The following is a 15,824-nucleotide window of genomic DNA, read 5'->3' on the forward strand; positions in this document are numbered from 1 at the left end:
GGGTAAAGAGAGCTTCTGAATGATCATTTTAAGAGCACTTTATTTTATTTTGTTTTTCAAGTCCTCTTTCTTTTTAATAATCTATTCAAATCTTTTCAATCTCTACAAAAATGGGAGGACAGAACCCACTACTGGGAACTTTAAACTGTAATGTAGAGAGTAACACAGTTTGAGAGATGAAATCATACACTAAAATCCATGTGTTTCCATTATGCACTAGTACATAATAGCTATGTGCTTTCACCACATACAGAATGTATTTTCTCATATTCAGCATGATTAAACTTTATTCTCAGGAAGAGGCAGCTCTGGATTAGAATAAGCAGTTACTTCCCTTACCCCAGCACAACTAGACAGAACTAGAGACAAGCAGGAGGAGCTCATTTATGTCAGCTGAGTCTCTCCAAATACCACCTCATGCTTTAGGAGAAACAAACACTCCTTGAAGAAGGGTTTGGGGAGGGGGGGCATTTACCTTCACAGACCATCATTAGTGCAAAAGGATGGCCTAAAGCCATCAGACAGTGAAACTGCCAAGCATCACTAGGGAATGAGTCACATCTTCCCTGTGCACAGCAGGGACTTCAGCAACCACAAAACCAACACTTTGGATGCCATTTTCAAAGGTTACTACTACATTTGGCTACACAACTGTCAATGGAAATTAAGAAAATGAATATGCCTGTATTCCTACAGGGCTTTCCAAGTCCTCATGCTGCTACTTATTACTTTCTACAGAAAACTTAGACTGGCCTTCCTAGAGCCAGACTATCACTATATGTCAAAGGAAGGATATGATCTAATAGAGAAATAAAAACTCTACTCTGTAACTCAACTCTTAGCACCAAGAATCTTAGCCAGTATGCTAAAGGAACATTTAAAAGAAGGTGGTCTTAAGCCAGAAGAAGTAAATCCATCATTGCACCAAAGATACTGTTTCACTCTCTGCAATAAAAATAAAAAGTAACAAAAATTTTTACAAAATTAATACCAGACTCACTTTTCTGCTTCAGCTTTCACTTGCTCAGTTCCGGGACTTTTTTCAGTTGCTAAAAAACCTTTAAAATTATCTCAATATGATCAATTATCCTCACTAACACCTAAGAAATTACATGATGAAAAAATTAGTACCTGGGAGAATACTGTAAATTCAATATTGCTATTGAATCGCTAAATAGTTTTCAATGCAGCCCATGTCATCTCCTGTTTGCTTGGCATGTTTTTGAAGGTCAATTTGTTGTGTAACAAGAACAAGAAGATACCATGAAAAAATGACCATTGTTTCTGCATCTGATTTTTAACCAAGTAATTTTAATCCTCACCTGAAATCCTTAAACCATCTTTTTAGTAAATATATCAGACACAGAATGATTAAAATAATACTGAGGCAGCAACCATCTATCAAACTGAACCATTCAAGGCAGCCTACCAGAACACTAATTTATAAAAATCCACTGCAATTCTTAGGGCACAGTGATTAAAATTAGTCTACTTTCCTCACATAAGATTCCAATAAAGTCTAGTATTCTTGTTTCTCCTGGTTTGGCTTTTTCACTCCAGGGACAAAGCATACAAATAATTACCACACTACAGTACAACCTGGTAACAGTCACTACTTGTCTGGAGCCTAAAAACAGGATGGTTTACAATGCAATCATCTAGAGTGTCACATGGATCTGCAAATTTCAAAGGTCTTACTTGCTCAAAACTGGCTGTTATGGAAAGCAGGATATGATGATACCATGTTTCTTGTATCATTCTATTGAAATTGTGCCTTGTTTGAAAAGGCAGTAATGTTTACTAATTCCAGAGGTCTTTTACTATGTGCTTTCAAGGGTTTAAAAAAACAAAACAAAAACAAACAAAAACAGGGAGAAACATTCTAGTAATTCTAGCTATAAAGATAAGAGCTGTCAGATATGTGATTCACCTCTTGGGTTTCACTTAACAAAGGCCTGCAGCCAATAAGCCCGGAGCCAGATTTCCAGCCTAGCTGCATCTTCAAAGACTAAAAAACGATACCCCAAAAATTTACATGCAAAGCATGAATAAAAGAACCACAAGCAATTGTTGTGGTTCCTGTTTTGGAATTGTTCCATTTCCTGTTGTATCACAACCACAGAATCAAAATCCTCAGTACACAGAAAATTGCAGAAATCTCAGAGAAGTTGTAACAAGATGACAAGCACAAATAAATTCAATGAAGATGAAAAAAATATGTTAGGCAAATAATATACAGAATTAGCAGAAATAAAGAACATTTAAAACAAAATTTAATCTTTCATTTATCTTCCAGATCCCAAAGATCACCATCTCCATTTTTTTTCTGGAGCTCTAAGATCCCTTTCCTCTCCAGTCTTCATTTCATGATATTAACCACCATGCATCACTATCACTTCTATAAGATTTTGCCATCATGAACAACAAAACTTGAAATTTCCAACAGGTTAAAATGGAAAGTAAAGGCGTTAGTCTTAGAGGTATAAGAAGAAAAGATGAAAATGAATCTGGGATTATGACCCATTTCTCCAGATTTCCATACTCTGCACACAGTGCGTGAATGTACATTTAAAAAACCTGGATCAAAATTTCTTCATATCTTCAAGAGAATAGACAGCCATTGAATAAAGCACTGAATCACCACTGAATAGATATATGCTTGCCATGTGGCACAGTAAATATTAATGGGTGTTTTCCACAATGACCAAATGTACCAATGGTACTTCGCATAGGTTGGGCAAAACGTATTTCTGTCAGAAGGCAGAATGAAAGATATGGCAGCTCACTGACCCTCCCAAATATTTTAAAACACTAAATGAAATCTCCCTCCTCTCATGGCATGCCTGATTGCCACTCTCAATCAGGAACCTTTACAGAAAACTATTAAACAAATACGGTCTATACCAGCAGATGATGAGTCTAATTTAAAGCATTGCTTTCCCAGATCAAATGCACTCTTACTTTGCCTTTATACACTCCATCGCTCCATACGTAACTAAAGCTTTCACTAGAAGCAAACTTCTTTACATAGAGCCAGCACATGCCACAGCAAAGACTACAAGACTTGCTAACTCCTTGTCATGACCACAGCAACAAGCACTGTCTCCACAGAACTGTGACACCATCACCATCCAAGGCTTCAAAACCTTCATGAATACAGTGCAGCCAAAAACCAGCAAGAGATGTGCACGCACAAATTCATTTGGACACCAAGTTCTCATCTGCAGTCAACCTCTACAGAAGTTCTGAAGGTTGCTGCTGATATTTCAAATCAGATGAAGGGCTTACATCTCCAAGGTTTACATCAGCTCTTTAACTTCTTCCCAGGACTTTTCTTTTAGGACCCTTAGATGTACTCTGGATTCTAATAGGAAGGTGCTGAATAAAATAGGATCTTGCATATCATTACCTGGTCCCCAGTAGTAATATAAGCACTTTGTCTGCAAGAATTTTGAGATGAAGTGTTTTTACAGAAGCTATCAACCTTATCAACAATTCTCTTGCTAGTAGTATCATGAAGGTATCCCACCTTCATGAATGGCTAAGGAAATTAAATTACACCTGGCAAAATTGTTCTAATATGGCATTTAAGCTACAGTTGAGCCACAATAGCTTTCAAAGGAAAACCAAAGACAGGTAGTGCCATTGGGCTGAATATGTCAGCCACAAGCTTAACAGATGAACTGAGAGTTAAACAGCCTTTGAAGTGTAAGTTAATGAGGCCCAAACCAGCTTAAGCAAACCTCTAACAAATGGCATCTAATTCACCAAGTGTATGTAATGCAGTTTCAGTATTGTTATCTGCAGAATTTCATGTGTGTCCAGAAAATACTCAAAATAATGCTGACCTGCCTAATGCTACAACATGATAAACATGTGATCCTGAAATAGGAACATTTTCAGAGAACAACATAAAAAAAGTAAAACTATGGGTTTCACTTTTGGTACCAAGTATACCATATGCCAAGTATATTACTGAAGGGATGCCTTGAAAAAAGGATTCCCCTTTTAAAGAAAACAGTACTTTCTTTAGATTTCAGGTAGAGTTATCTAGTCATCAGTCTTCACCTAGACAGAACAAAGTAAGACTATCACCACAAAAGAGTCAAAGAGAGCTAGTCTCCTTAGCAGGTCAGTACTCCACCCTTACACCGATGTGCCAAGTCAGGCACAGAGAGTACCTCTGTAAACCTGCACAATATCATCAGTTCAGAGATACTTCTTTCCCTTGGATAATGCTTTACTTCTTTCTATTTCTAATCTACTTTGTATTACAAATCTCCTTTGTTGACACTAAAGCAGAACTTGAATCAGTATTATCAAACAAAAATTGGCTTTTTTTTAATATGAGACATTCAGATATGCCACATGTGGCTCAACTATCATCATTCACAATCTCTGATTTACATAGATTGTAATGTATAAAGATCTGTATGAAAGTTGATGTTTGATTCACAAATAGGAAAATGTTGCATGTTCAGAAGAAAGTTATATACATATCTTTGAATATGGGATTCCTGTTGCCTTTCAAATTCCATAAAATTTTGGTTATTTCCACTTACAAGCTAGAAAATTCTTCTAATTAAGTTTAGAAAGTTTTAACTCGAGACCAGCAGTGAAACTCCATTACTGTCAAAGTCTCTCAAAAAAATGAAGTTTTTCACATAGCCCATGATCACAGGTACGAATTAAAACTCTTACAGAGAAAATAAGAAGAGTTTGCCTCTACACATCATGCACCACATCTAGTTCTTGTGCCAAAATAAACAACACAGGCTAGAGAATCCATGAATATTCTGAAACATAAACACTGAGAACATTTAAGTATTTTTTAAAACTCAATTCTGCCTGTAATATTTTCCTTCTAATATGCTTATCAGTGAAATCTAGCTGATAGTGGAAAAGAATGTATACATCCACTGGATTATGCCTTTGCTTGTGGTTTTAGACTGCATTGTACTGCAATTGCTTAACATCTAATGTTTATTTTATTGGCTCAGTAGTAGTACAAATCTTTTCTGTAAATTCAAAGAAACAAATGTGTCAATCCTTCAGTTTGCCTTTATTCCTTCTTAGGATTTATAGCCACCTGCCTCCAGTCTCATTTTTCCACGAACTTATTTACCTTTAGCAGAAAAAACAAAATCACCAGGAACAGGCTTAAATGAAGCTAGTCCCAGTTCCAGTCCATTTTCAGTCATCTGAGCAATTGCCTGTTGAAATCATGGGTTTCCCCAACAAGTAAGAAATGAGTAAGCAGTTATTTTAGCTTGAAATCCTACATTACAACAACTTCTAAAATTTTTTCTGTCATACATACACAAGTATCCTAGTATGCACTAAGAGCAACACCACGGTAGTTTGTGTGCAGGAGAAAAGACAGGCAAAGAAGGTGAACATTCATTAAATCACATAGGTCTTAGACAAGACAGCAGCTCTGCTGACAGGCTGCAGATGTAAACAGCCAGCCATTCTGAATATACCTTAGTGATATGTAAAGCATATTAGCAGAGGAAACTAATCTGCAACATTGTTCAGTAGATTGCAGCTAGCATACGTGACCAGTGACAAGAAAGAAGGCACCTAAAGAAATAATATATGATAAAAAAAGCATCCAAGGCTGGCACAGTAAGCAAAACCTAAAGACAGATTCAGCATGAAATCTCCATATACAAAACTAAATTGGCCAGATAAGGCAAAATGCCATTAACCAGACTGAGATGCAAAGCAATACAAATTCTGTACAGGACTGCAGAGACAGCTGTAGGAGCCACGCCTTTTCCCAAAACACCAGAAGATAAAAAGACTTCTTTCCGTATCACTGAAATCAATGGTAATGGCTCAGTAAGTGTCTGCCAGAGGGGCAAGCAACATATCAACAATCAGTCCCAAGGATGTGGTCCTGCCTCCCTGGCATTCAGCAAGCTCCAGGTGATCTGCAGACTGACAGTCTTCTAAGTAACCTTACCCAAGGCACAGAATATGCCCTACTTCCAAGGACTTAAGACACTGGTGGTAATAACCAACAGAGCTTAGAAGCATTAATAAGAATAAAGTGTTTACTCATTTAGTTCTCTTCATTGATTTACTAGTGCTATTTACCAGATGGAAACAAAAGGAGATATCCCAGGTGGTGGTGCTGTCCACGCTGTACAGATAACTGATAAATGCTCTGAAAATGGCAAAACTGAACATGACCATCTCTATACGCAAAAGGCTCTGCTACTGTGGTAGATGCAACTTGAAAATCTTTGACACAGTAATTACACATGATCCTAAAACCTAGAAGAATTTTACTATTTTCATCATATCTACGTACATTTCAAATGCAGTTGGAAAAATAATTATTGATTGACATTTTTAATATTGCAGTTGGAAAGGATCTTCTAGATAGTGAGCGTACCTGATTTTAAACCTCAAGAAATTAAATAACAAAGTTGATGACATCTAAATGGCAATCTTTAATGAGCACATTATTGAACACTCCCACCGTACAACCAGTTAGCAAAGGACCACAGAAATTTCCTAATTTTCTCATCAATTACCTACAAACCAAACTCCTATGATCAATAAACCACATTGGGCTCTACCTACTTCCCAGCAAAAGATTTATTTACAGCACACAGCAGAAAGACAACCTATTATCAAAACATTTATCACATACTGTATAGGCCTCCTACTATAAGACTATGAAGTAACACCTTAGTAACACAAAGAAGACTGCACTTTTGCTTAGTTTACCAATTTAAAAAAAAAAGAAAAAACAAATTCACCAAGAAGATGAGATGGAGTCATTTCATTAGCAGAGAAAATTAGAAAAGCAGAGAAAATGTTTAACTAAAAAAATGCAGAAGCCTTCATGCTCAAATATTTCTCTTCACATCAAAGGGAGATAAAAAACATCCCAGAGTTCACAGGAAAAAAATTCAATATGTCAAAAATTTAATTTCTCTTCTGTTTCAGTTCTATATATTAGCCTCCCAAAAGGTTCTGGAAATGAAATATACCAGCTTCATCCATGGTTTTGTTTTGAAACTAAGTCTTGTCCTTTAAAATACAGAAAGATACCTGTGAAGATACTGAAACCAAGAGCCATGCATTCAATTTTTCAGATATCTTCCAGAACACAGCCCACCGATATGAGGGTCATTGCTCTTCACCAGGTATTCTCCACTCTATGTCTAGGAAAAGGATGGGCTGTCATCTTTATTAAAATCTATGTCCTACATTGGTTAATTTCGAAAAGATAAATTAAGAGGAAACAGCTGCTAAAACAAAAGAAAAAAAGGGAGAGGAAAAGTGATGTAAAATTTGGTGATATTTGGACTTTGTAAACTAACATAAATTATTTGTTGGCATGTTGCTGGCATCCACTCAGATCTTCAATACAATACATGTTTCCATATGCAAATTACACATACTGCAAATTCCAGTCTAAATGTTGTATATACTTACCTTCCCTCCTCCTTTTCCTCTTCTATTTGGAAGTACCACCTTTCCTTGTCATGACAAGTATTTTAGTCAAGATATGCACACAGGAGGCACAAATGTGTACACATATATGCACCTAAACAGCATCCAGGGCCCAGGGACAAGCCTGTTTTGGCTGCAGATGGTTAAGAAATCAGAGGAAATAACTAATCTCTCACAGGTTTAATTCTGGGTATTTAACACTAAAAGTTTTCAAAGGAAAACCCTAGCAACCTGGTAGCTTCTAGACGCACCAGCTAAGAATGTTACAAAATGTGCTGGAATTTCTCTCTTGCAATAATTGATCTCAGTCCAACAGCTGACCTCTCTACACCCAGCACATTAATCTACCCTCTAGTCAATCCAGCTGGAGCAGAAGGTTGGGTCCATTTAGCTCATCTAGGTATTATATCTCTCATTTCAGGTAAATCAGATCCTGGAGCACACAAGACCAACTCTGCAGCTCACAAGATCCCGGAACATGTGGGGTTTTTTAATTGCATGAGACACTAACATCATTTCTGCCACCATACCTGGCCCCAGAAAGAAGCTGGCCACAAGATCAACAGTGATATGAGGCCACAAAACACATTATTGACAGTAAATGCTGCACTTGCTGAGCCTGCAGTGATCCCCACCATGGGTGTTCTTTGGCCAGCTGCTATCAGAGGATGTCACACCCTCCACACAGGCAGTGGAGAAAATGATGCTCAATGGACAATGATGGAAGGAGAAAAAGTATAATTTCTCCTACCGGTCACATTCACTTATAGCTGTTCCTATCCAAATCAGCCCTCCATTAGGATCTTCTTGCCCTCTTTCCTTCCTGCCTGCCTGCTGCTGGGGACCCCAGTTTCCCACTCTGCTTCTAGAGTCCAGCAGATGTGACATCATGCTAGAAACACCCCATTTCTGCCCCTCATATACAGAGGAGGAGAAATCTCCAGCTGGTGAGTGAAACCTTTCCCCAGCTGTCCCAGGACCATACACAGGCAGCAAAACTGTATATAAAAAAGGGAAGGAGATCACCTTATTGTTATATAATTTTTCAAATTCTTCTAGATCCATGTATCTGAAAACAATATGTTACAATATGCCACAGACCTAAGTTTGATATAACTCTTTTGTACAACCTTTAAAGTTGTTTCACTAGCATGGAGAACAGAGTTCTTGCTAATTTGTCTCAAGTGGCATGTAGTTCTGAATTTTCTTCCTATGGCCCTAATACTAGTATTTTTGAAGGAAAATAGAGACTTCATTAACTATAGATACCTGAAAAAAATTCAAGTAGGTAAAATTGAGCTATTGAGTTTGGAAACACTAATATTTAGTTCAACAAAGGCACATGCATTCTGTATAATACTTGTTTGCTATCTATAATCAGTATTCTATTTCCCTGCCCTTGAATAATGGTACATTCTTAAAGGATCAAGAGAAAAATGAACAGGTTTACATGAACTGATGAAGGGCCTTGAGAGAAGCCATATGGGGTGTGGCTGAGGTCACTTAACCTGGAAGAGACTGATGGAAGACCTCACTAGTGTCTTCAACTTCCTCATAAGGGGAAGAGGAGGGGCAGGCACTGATCTCTTTACACTTGTAACCAATGACAGGACTCAAGGAAATGGTATGAAGATGAGTCAGGGGAATTTAGGTTGGATATCAGGAGTGTGGTTGGGCATTGGAACAGGCTCCCCATGGAACTGGTCCCAGCGCCAATCCTGTCTGACTTAAAAAGCATTTGGACAATGCTCTTGGGTACATGGTGTTACTCTTGGAGTGTCCCATGCAGGGCCAGGAGTTGGACTCCATGATCCTGATGGGTCCCTTCCAACTCAGGATATTCTGTGATCCTGTCATTCTATGAAGTTCCAAGTTTTGTCCCCCATGTGGGACAAAAAAACACTGACAGACCATCAGCCTTTCCTTTAGAGCACTGTTGACATCCTGAGAAGTACTTTGTAGAAAAGCATTGTTCGTTTTTGCCTGGCTCACAATAACTTAGCAGTAGTTTTATATTAAAAGAATATTACCGCAGTTCGGGACCTTCATATCCAGCAAGGCTGTCTTCTTATTGTTGTCATCTATGCAATATAAGTCCTGAGTTTCTGTGTAAAACTTGGTCTCTTGAAATTTCTTGATCCACATGATTTCACAGGAACATTTGAATGGATTATCCACCAATATCCTACAGGAAAAAAATGCCCATTTTTTTTAGAAGGTTATATGTGACACACATATAGGAAAAAAAAATGAGGGGCAAGGGGGCTCCAAGCATTCAGCTGGGTGAAAACACAAGTTAGTTATTTAGGATAAGGAAGGCAGGATGAACCCTTTAATTAAGAGGCATAACACATGCGCCCTTGGTAAGCTCAGTGCAGAGTAAGCTGCCAATTTGGTAACAGTCTCCCTGTAGGGAATTAAGCGCTGCATCCACTGAGGGCCCAGAATACCATAGGCAGGAGAGACCACACAAGGGATTTTGCTACTATTTCAAATTCATCAGTGTAAGTCAGGAGCCCATTGAGCCCCGCTCAAGAAGATCCATTTTATTTAATAAATCAGGAAGTGATTAGAATTCATCTCTTCTACACCTGAGCCACCACTTAGTTACCTCAGAAATGGTTTACTGCTGTGGAGTGGTAAATTCTTTATAAAGTCAAACAGTCTTGGATTATACACACACTCTTCCAACTTTAATCACAAAAAAGGATTTTGCCTAATCTTTAAAATTCACCTGCTACAATGTTCTAGAAAAACCTCACAGGAAAACCGTAGGCAATGTCATGAAGAAATACTAAATGAAAAAATGGTCCTGAAATAGAAATTGATACAGTACCCTGCCTGGAATTTAAACCACAGGTTAGCAAACCTAACAAACTGCAGTTTTAAAATTTAATAAAACTACACAACAGTGTAATGCAATTACATGCATATTAAATATGAACAGAAACGGATCTACATAAAGAGTGACCAGTATTATTTTTCCTTCTACTGGCATACATGAGATCCAATAAAGTGGGTGAGCAAGTGTCTGTTTAAGGCATTTCATTGCCAGGAGAACAGTCATTCTTAACAAAGTATCAGAGGTAATTTTGATGTACAGAAGCTCAAGTTTCTTGCAGAATCTATGCTCACAAACGTCTCCTGAAGACATGAAGTGTGCATATCATGAAAAAAATTGTCTTATTAGACCAGTTCCCCCAAAAGCCATCTCAAGTCCAATGGCTGACCAGTCTTCTTCTAGTGTTTCATTTTTTGCTAATCCCATCTAAGGAGTTAGGCACATCATTGGCAGGATGCTGGATGCATAATGCCCCTCTACAGACACTTGTGTGAAAGAAAAATTCTGACCTACAGTAAGCAAATTCCGAGTCTTTATCCTGTTTGCTCTAATTTAATGGCTGCAGTTCATTTGTTCTAGAAGAAACCTTCCAAAGTGGCATCTACTTCTCTGTAATACCTGGTGACTATCCTCCACTTCACTTTATTCTAAACTTCTCATCCCTTTACATTTCGATATGCAAAGGTAGTGACAGGACAAACATACTTGTTTGTCAGCTTGAGGGGAAGTTCTTCAGAAATTATTTATGGCAACATTCATATCTCAGATTCACCTACAAACACACTTCCTGCTCTCCTGTTTCTGATCTTGCAGCTATGTATTGAACACTTATTGACAGAATTGTTCAACTATACTGATTTTATCACTGCTTGTTTTCCTTTCAGGCTCTGCTTTTATCCCTCTACTTCCTTTTCCTCATTTCCCCCCATCTGTTTATCTCACTTTATCACATTTGTTTGCATAACTTCAGTTTGTATAGTCCTACACTCCCTCTCCCAAGCCCACAACACTCTACCTCAATTTTGTATCCCCTTTTTTTCTCAACTTGTACATCATCATCTATTGTCTCCATACCTCAAATAGTATTCTCTTTAACATTCACACTATCCATTTTCCCCATATCTGGTTCACTCCCACTACATTTGCCCTGCTTCTTCATGCAGAAGCAACAGAACAACAAAGGACATGGAGCAATGGGAGAGCTTTGCAACTAGCTAGTCTCCTCATTAGAGAGCTCAACTCAAGTTATTAAAAAAATATTCCAGTGAGCAGTGTTCCCAGGGCCATAAAGAAAATAATTATACCAACTTAATTATCAACAAAATATACCTAAGGGCCATAATCTCTTTTTGTGCCACTGAGATTTGCTCATTTCTCTTCTCACATGCTGAAGTTCAGCAGAAGAGGACTAGGATTGCATGTCAGGTAGTTCATATTTGGATTGGCACTTTGGACAAATTCTGACTCTGATCTGAGATCCAGGAGAGCCACCTCCCTCTCCTCTGCAGCCACCAGATCTCCCAGAACTCCTGCAGGCTCTCTGCAGATTAGCAGAGAATGCACAGGATGACCAAAATTTTGGATCATGTATCAATAAGAAAATATGGCAGATGTAACAGAGAATAAAAATGCTAGTATTGAAAAAAATCAATAAAGAAATGTTTACCAGTGCTTTCATTGCTAAACAATTACATAAAGCACAGTGCAACTCAAGAATTTGAGAACATAAAAATACTCTTAAATAGCCAGCCACACCACTATAAGAATATGAGAAACAGTCTTATATGAATGTGTGCAAAAGACTGTATTTTCACTAGCTCAAATACTTAAATAAACACCAGTAATTTTGTGTGAAGTAACCTCACAATAAAATATCTTAAAGCTGAAGAAAGAGGCTATTTTGACCTCTACATTGCTTAAAAATATATACCTAAACTTCTTGAAGCCCTGGAATCAAAATTTCTCTGCATTTAAGTGTTCAGAATTGATGCTTTCTTTGGACCAGAACTGCACTTCTAATTCCTCTACCTTCAAGAGAACAAACTTTGAAGTGTTATTCTTCCATTCCAGCCAAAAATAAACTTATATTTTAAGAAATGACAACTTACAGATCAGACAAACCCAGATGGCGAAAAGGCTTCTTGGACAAACTTGAGAGCTTGTTTCTGGATAAATTGCTATGGCAAAAGAGAAAGATTGCATTAATTAGAATTGCTTCTTCTTACACTAAAAATACAGTTTGTCTCTCTTGAAAAAGCAATAAAGAACTAGAACCAGCTCTAAAAATCCTTTGACTTCAATTGTAAAAGGGTAGTGTTCAGTCTTGATGGTTTCAAGGGTTTCAAGGGCTTGAGTCCTGTCAGCATGTAATGTCAAGTACATTCAAAATCAAACTCAACAGGGATCAATATTTTCACTTTTAGCACTTTGTCAATTGCAGAAAAGCAGCAGATTTAACTGTGTTTCAAAAGTATTTTGTAAAGTCCAGGTGTTAATTACATGCTCAATTTATTCATGTGAAATGGGTGTATCCCTTTCTTTGATGCTGCACCAAACTCTGTACTCATATAAGCCCTCCTCACATGCTAGCACACATCCACATCAGAGCTTTTTAGTTGTTCTTTGCAAATTGCATGTGCAGTATGCACCCACATGGAAGATCAAAAGGAAAACTGTAAAATGCCTGTATTGGGCTTTTTTTATGTCAATTAAGCATTTACGGTTTCCAGTGGTAATTAAGTGAAAGGTCTTCTCCCAATACGCAGAGCAAAGATATGTTGATCGGAACCAGAAATACTCCTCCTCTCACAGCTTACAAAACTGCTTTCTCCACCCCAAAGCAAAATAATGCTGGTTTTGTAAAGTCTTATCAGTCTACGAATTAAAGATAGTGAGAGCAGTAAACTGTTTAACTGCCAGAAGTAAAGCACAGATCAGTGTTATGAACCAAAATATCATGAGTTTTATGTGGTATTATAAAGGTGCCATAGGGGCTCCACACTTACTGTTGCATTGCATCTAAACTCTGGGTTTAAATATCTTTTTTTCTTTTTTTAATCTGATTAAAGAACACAGTGTTTACTTCCAAACTTTCAGATGTTGATCTTTGAGTACAAGATAATTTTCACAGAAATTACAAGCTGGATATTCTAAAAATGTCTAGAGCAGAATCAAAGAGATTATATTTCATCACTGATTCCTTCTGGCAAAAAAGAGCCTGAAGTTTACAAACTGACTGGTCCTTACATGTGAGAGCAAAACACAAGAGCTACTATTTCATTAGTCAGCTGAACTCATGGACCCTGATCAGATAAATTGACGTTAAGGAGCAATTTGCATATAGAACAGAAGTTATGTTTAAGCAAAAACTGTCATTACCCATATTTTTCCTAGTATGCACATGCTTTGTGTTGGGAGTTTGAATAAAAGAAGCAGGATCCTCATACTGACTTGGGCTTCTGCCTCCAACATGGAGCCACATCAAACCCCATCCTTCCATGGGAAACTCTTCACTCACCACACAGGAAGATCACTCCTGTTCCCACACTGACAAGTGGCATGTATGGAGGCCCCTGTGGTATTGCCAGACAAGGCATGCCTTTCTTATCTGCAGATCAAATAAATCCTACCTTTCCCAAAAGAGAACCAGATATACAGAGCGCTTTACCTGCGGACCACTGCTGTAAATGTATCACCTTAAGCAATACTTTGACAGTAAATTTAATTTTATATATATATTTTTTTCATAAGGTGATCCCTTATTATTGACTACAGAGATGACTACTGTGGTCTTTTTAATTCATGTTAAGTGAGAAAAATCACTGTCAGGGTTATTTTGAAGTAGTTAATGATCCCACTTCCACTTCCATAGAAAGAGAATATGAATTAATTTCCCAATTCAACCGCACACAAAAAGACCACAGCAAGCAGCCCAAAGAAAATACATCTGAGGTTCTAAAGGGTTTTTTTTATTATAGGAAAAAAATGTCAAGAGTAGAGAGCCTGGCCTCAAGGCTAAACTTAAGGAGAGGACTCAGATTCAGTCAAAAGTATGACTGTATTTTACATGAAAATATGAAGCTCACTTTAAACTTGCTAGCCCTAATTCAGCTAAAAGCAAACCAGTGGCAATATGAGTAGAACAAAACCAGACTGAGAAACCACATAAATATTTATAGAGGTAGCATGATGAGCAGAGTTCTATCACTGATGGTGCTTCTGAAAAGGGGAGGCAAGAAAGGAGAGAACAGACCTAAGGAGAACTGGGGGAAAGAGGTGAAGACATGGCCATTTTGCTACACTCAGTCTCCCTCCACAGGCAATACCCTGCTCTGCCTATGGCTGGAACCAGCCCTGTGTGCAAACAAGGGGAAATCTGCTGCAAGGTTGATCTCAAATGGTTTCCTTTGGCTGTCTTACCTAGACCTGAACGGTGCAGAGATATAAATACATTTTGATACCTGGAGCTGTATACACACACTACACTCGCAATCTATGATTCAGTGATGCACTTAGACGCAGGCTCGCAGATAACAACAACTATTTTTAAAAGTTTTTATAAATAGGCACTTGCTGTGAAATGTTTTCACATTTAAAGGCACTGACAATATACCATGCATGTGTATAACACAGGTCCATTACTGTTAGCAGCAAATAAGCTTATAAACTACAGCACCACTAAAATGAGACTGTTGGCTAACGGACAGTGAAAACAACAAAAATTAGATGAGCAAGGCTATTAATTACAGTTTTATAGCATCTATTACAATGTTTATTTTCCTGTTGTTTATGTTATTACTCAAATCTTCTCATGATAGATAATTTTAGAAAGATACCTGGACTACATAAGCTTTCCCAAGAAAATAAGGAAATCACAAAAAAGGGCTTGAGAAAATGCATGTTAATAAGTTTCTTTTAAACTGGTACTCTTGTATGATTCATAAATTAATACTACTTTTATATAATATAGCTCCCTAACTACATGAAAAGACTTTTCATAGAACAAAAAAGAAAGCTGTAACAGTATCACAGCAAAATTAATGCTTATAAAGTTACCTCAATCTTCAGAAAAATGTTTTTTGTTTTCTTTATGGGATAGTAAAATATTTGTTTCCAAATAAAATCTAAGACTTCTCAAAGACCTGTACTGTACATTACCCTTGCAAAATGAAATTCCTTTAGTGCTTAATAGTTTTCACTGTCCCAACCACAACAGGAGCTATACTTCCTTCATAGGCAGTCAACAGGATTTTTATTGCTGATGACAACAAGCCATGATTCACTGGGGCTTTCAGAAACATTTTAGTGCATAATGACTTGCCAAAGAAAACAAACAAATGCATTTTGCAGGGATAACAGATCAGCCTCAGTAAAAAATACCTCTATACTTAGTGCTTTGTCCTGTGCATCTAGAGCCGCTGGTGCCACTTAATATTTTCCATCTTATCTGGGCTTATCCTGTGTCTGCCCACATTACTAAATCCCCACCATAAGAAAACACAGTACGAGA

General features: G+C 37.6%; 1 protein-coding gene across 2 annotated transcripts in view; it reads right to left on the reverse strand.

Moving 5' to 3' along the window:
* Positions 1 to 15,824, reverse strand: part of NTRK2 (neurotrophic receptor tyrosine kinase 2) — a 197,471-nt gene that overhangs the window by 159,485 nt on the left and 22,162 nt on the right. For both annotated transcript variants that reach the window (XM_054651801.2, XM_077171951.1), the window contains exons 4-5: positions 12,424 to 12,492; positions 9,504 to 9,658 (exon numbers count right to left, since the gene is read on the reverse strand). In XM_054651801.2, the coding sequence (XP_054507776.1) occupies positions 9,504 to 9,658; positions 12,424 to 12,492 (224 nt within the window). The remainder of the gene's footprint in view (positions 1 to 9,503; positions 9,659 to 12,423; positions 12,493 to 15,824) is intronic.

This window comes from Agelaius phoeniceus, chromosome Z, assembly GCF_051311805.1.
Source record: "Agelaius phoeniceus isolate bAgePho1 chromosome Z, bAgePho1.hap1, whole genome shotgun sequence".
In the NCBI taxonomy this organism is placed as follows: domain Eukaryota; kingdom Metazoa; phylum Chordata; class Aves; order Passeriformes; family Icteridae; genus Agelaius; species Agelaius phoeniceus.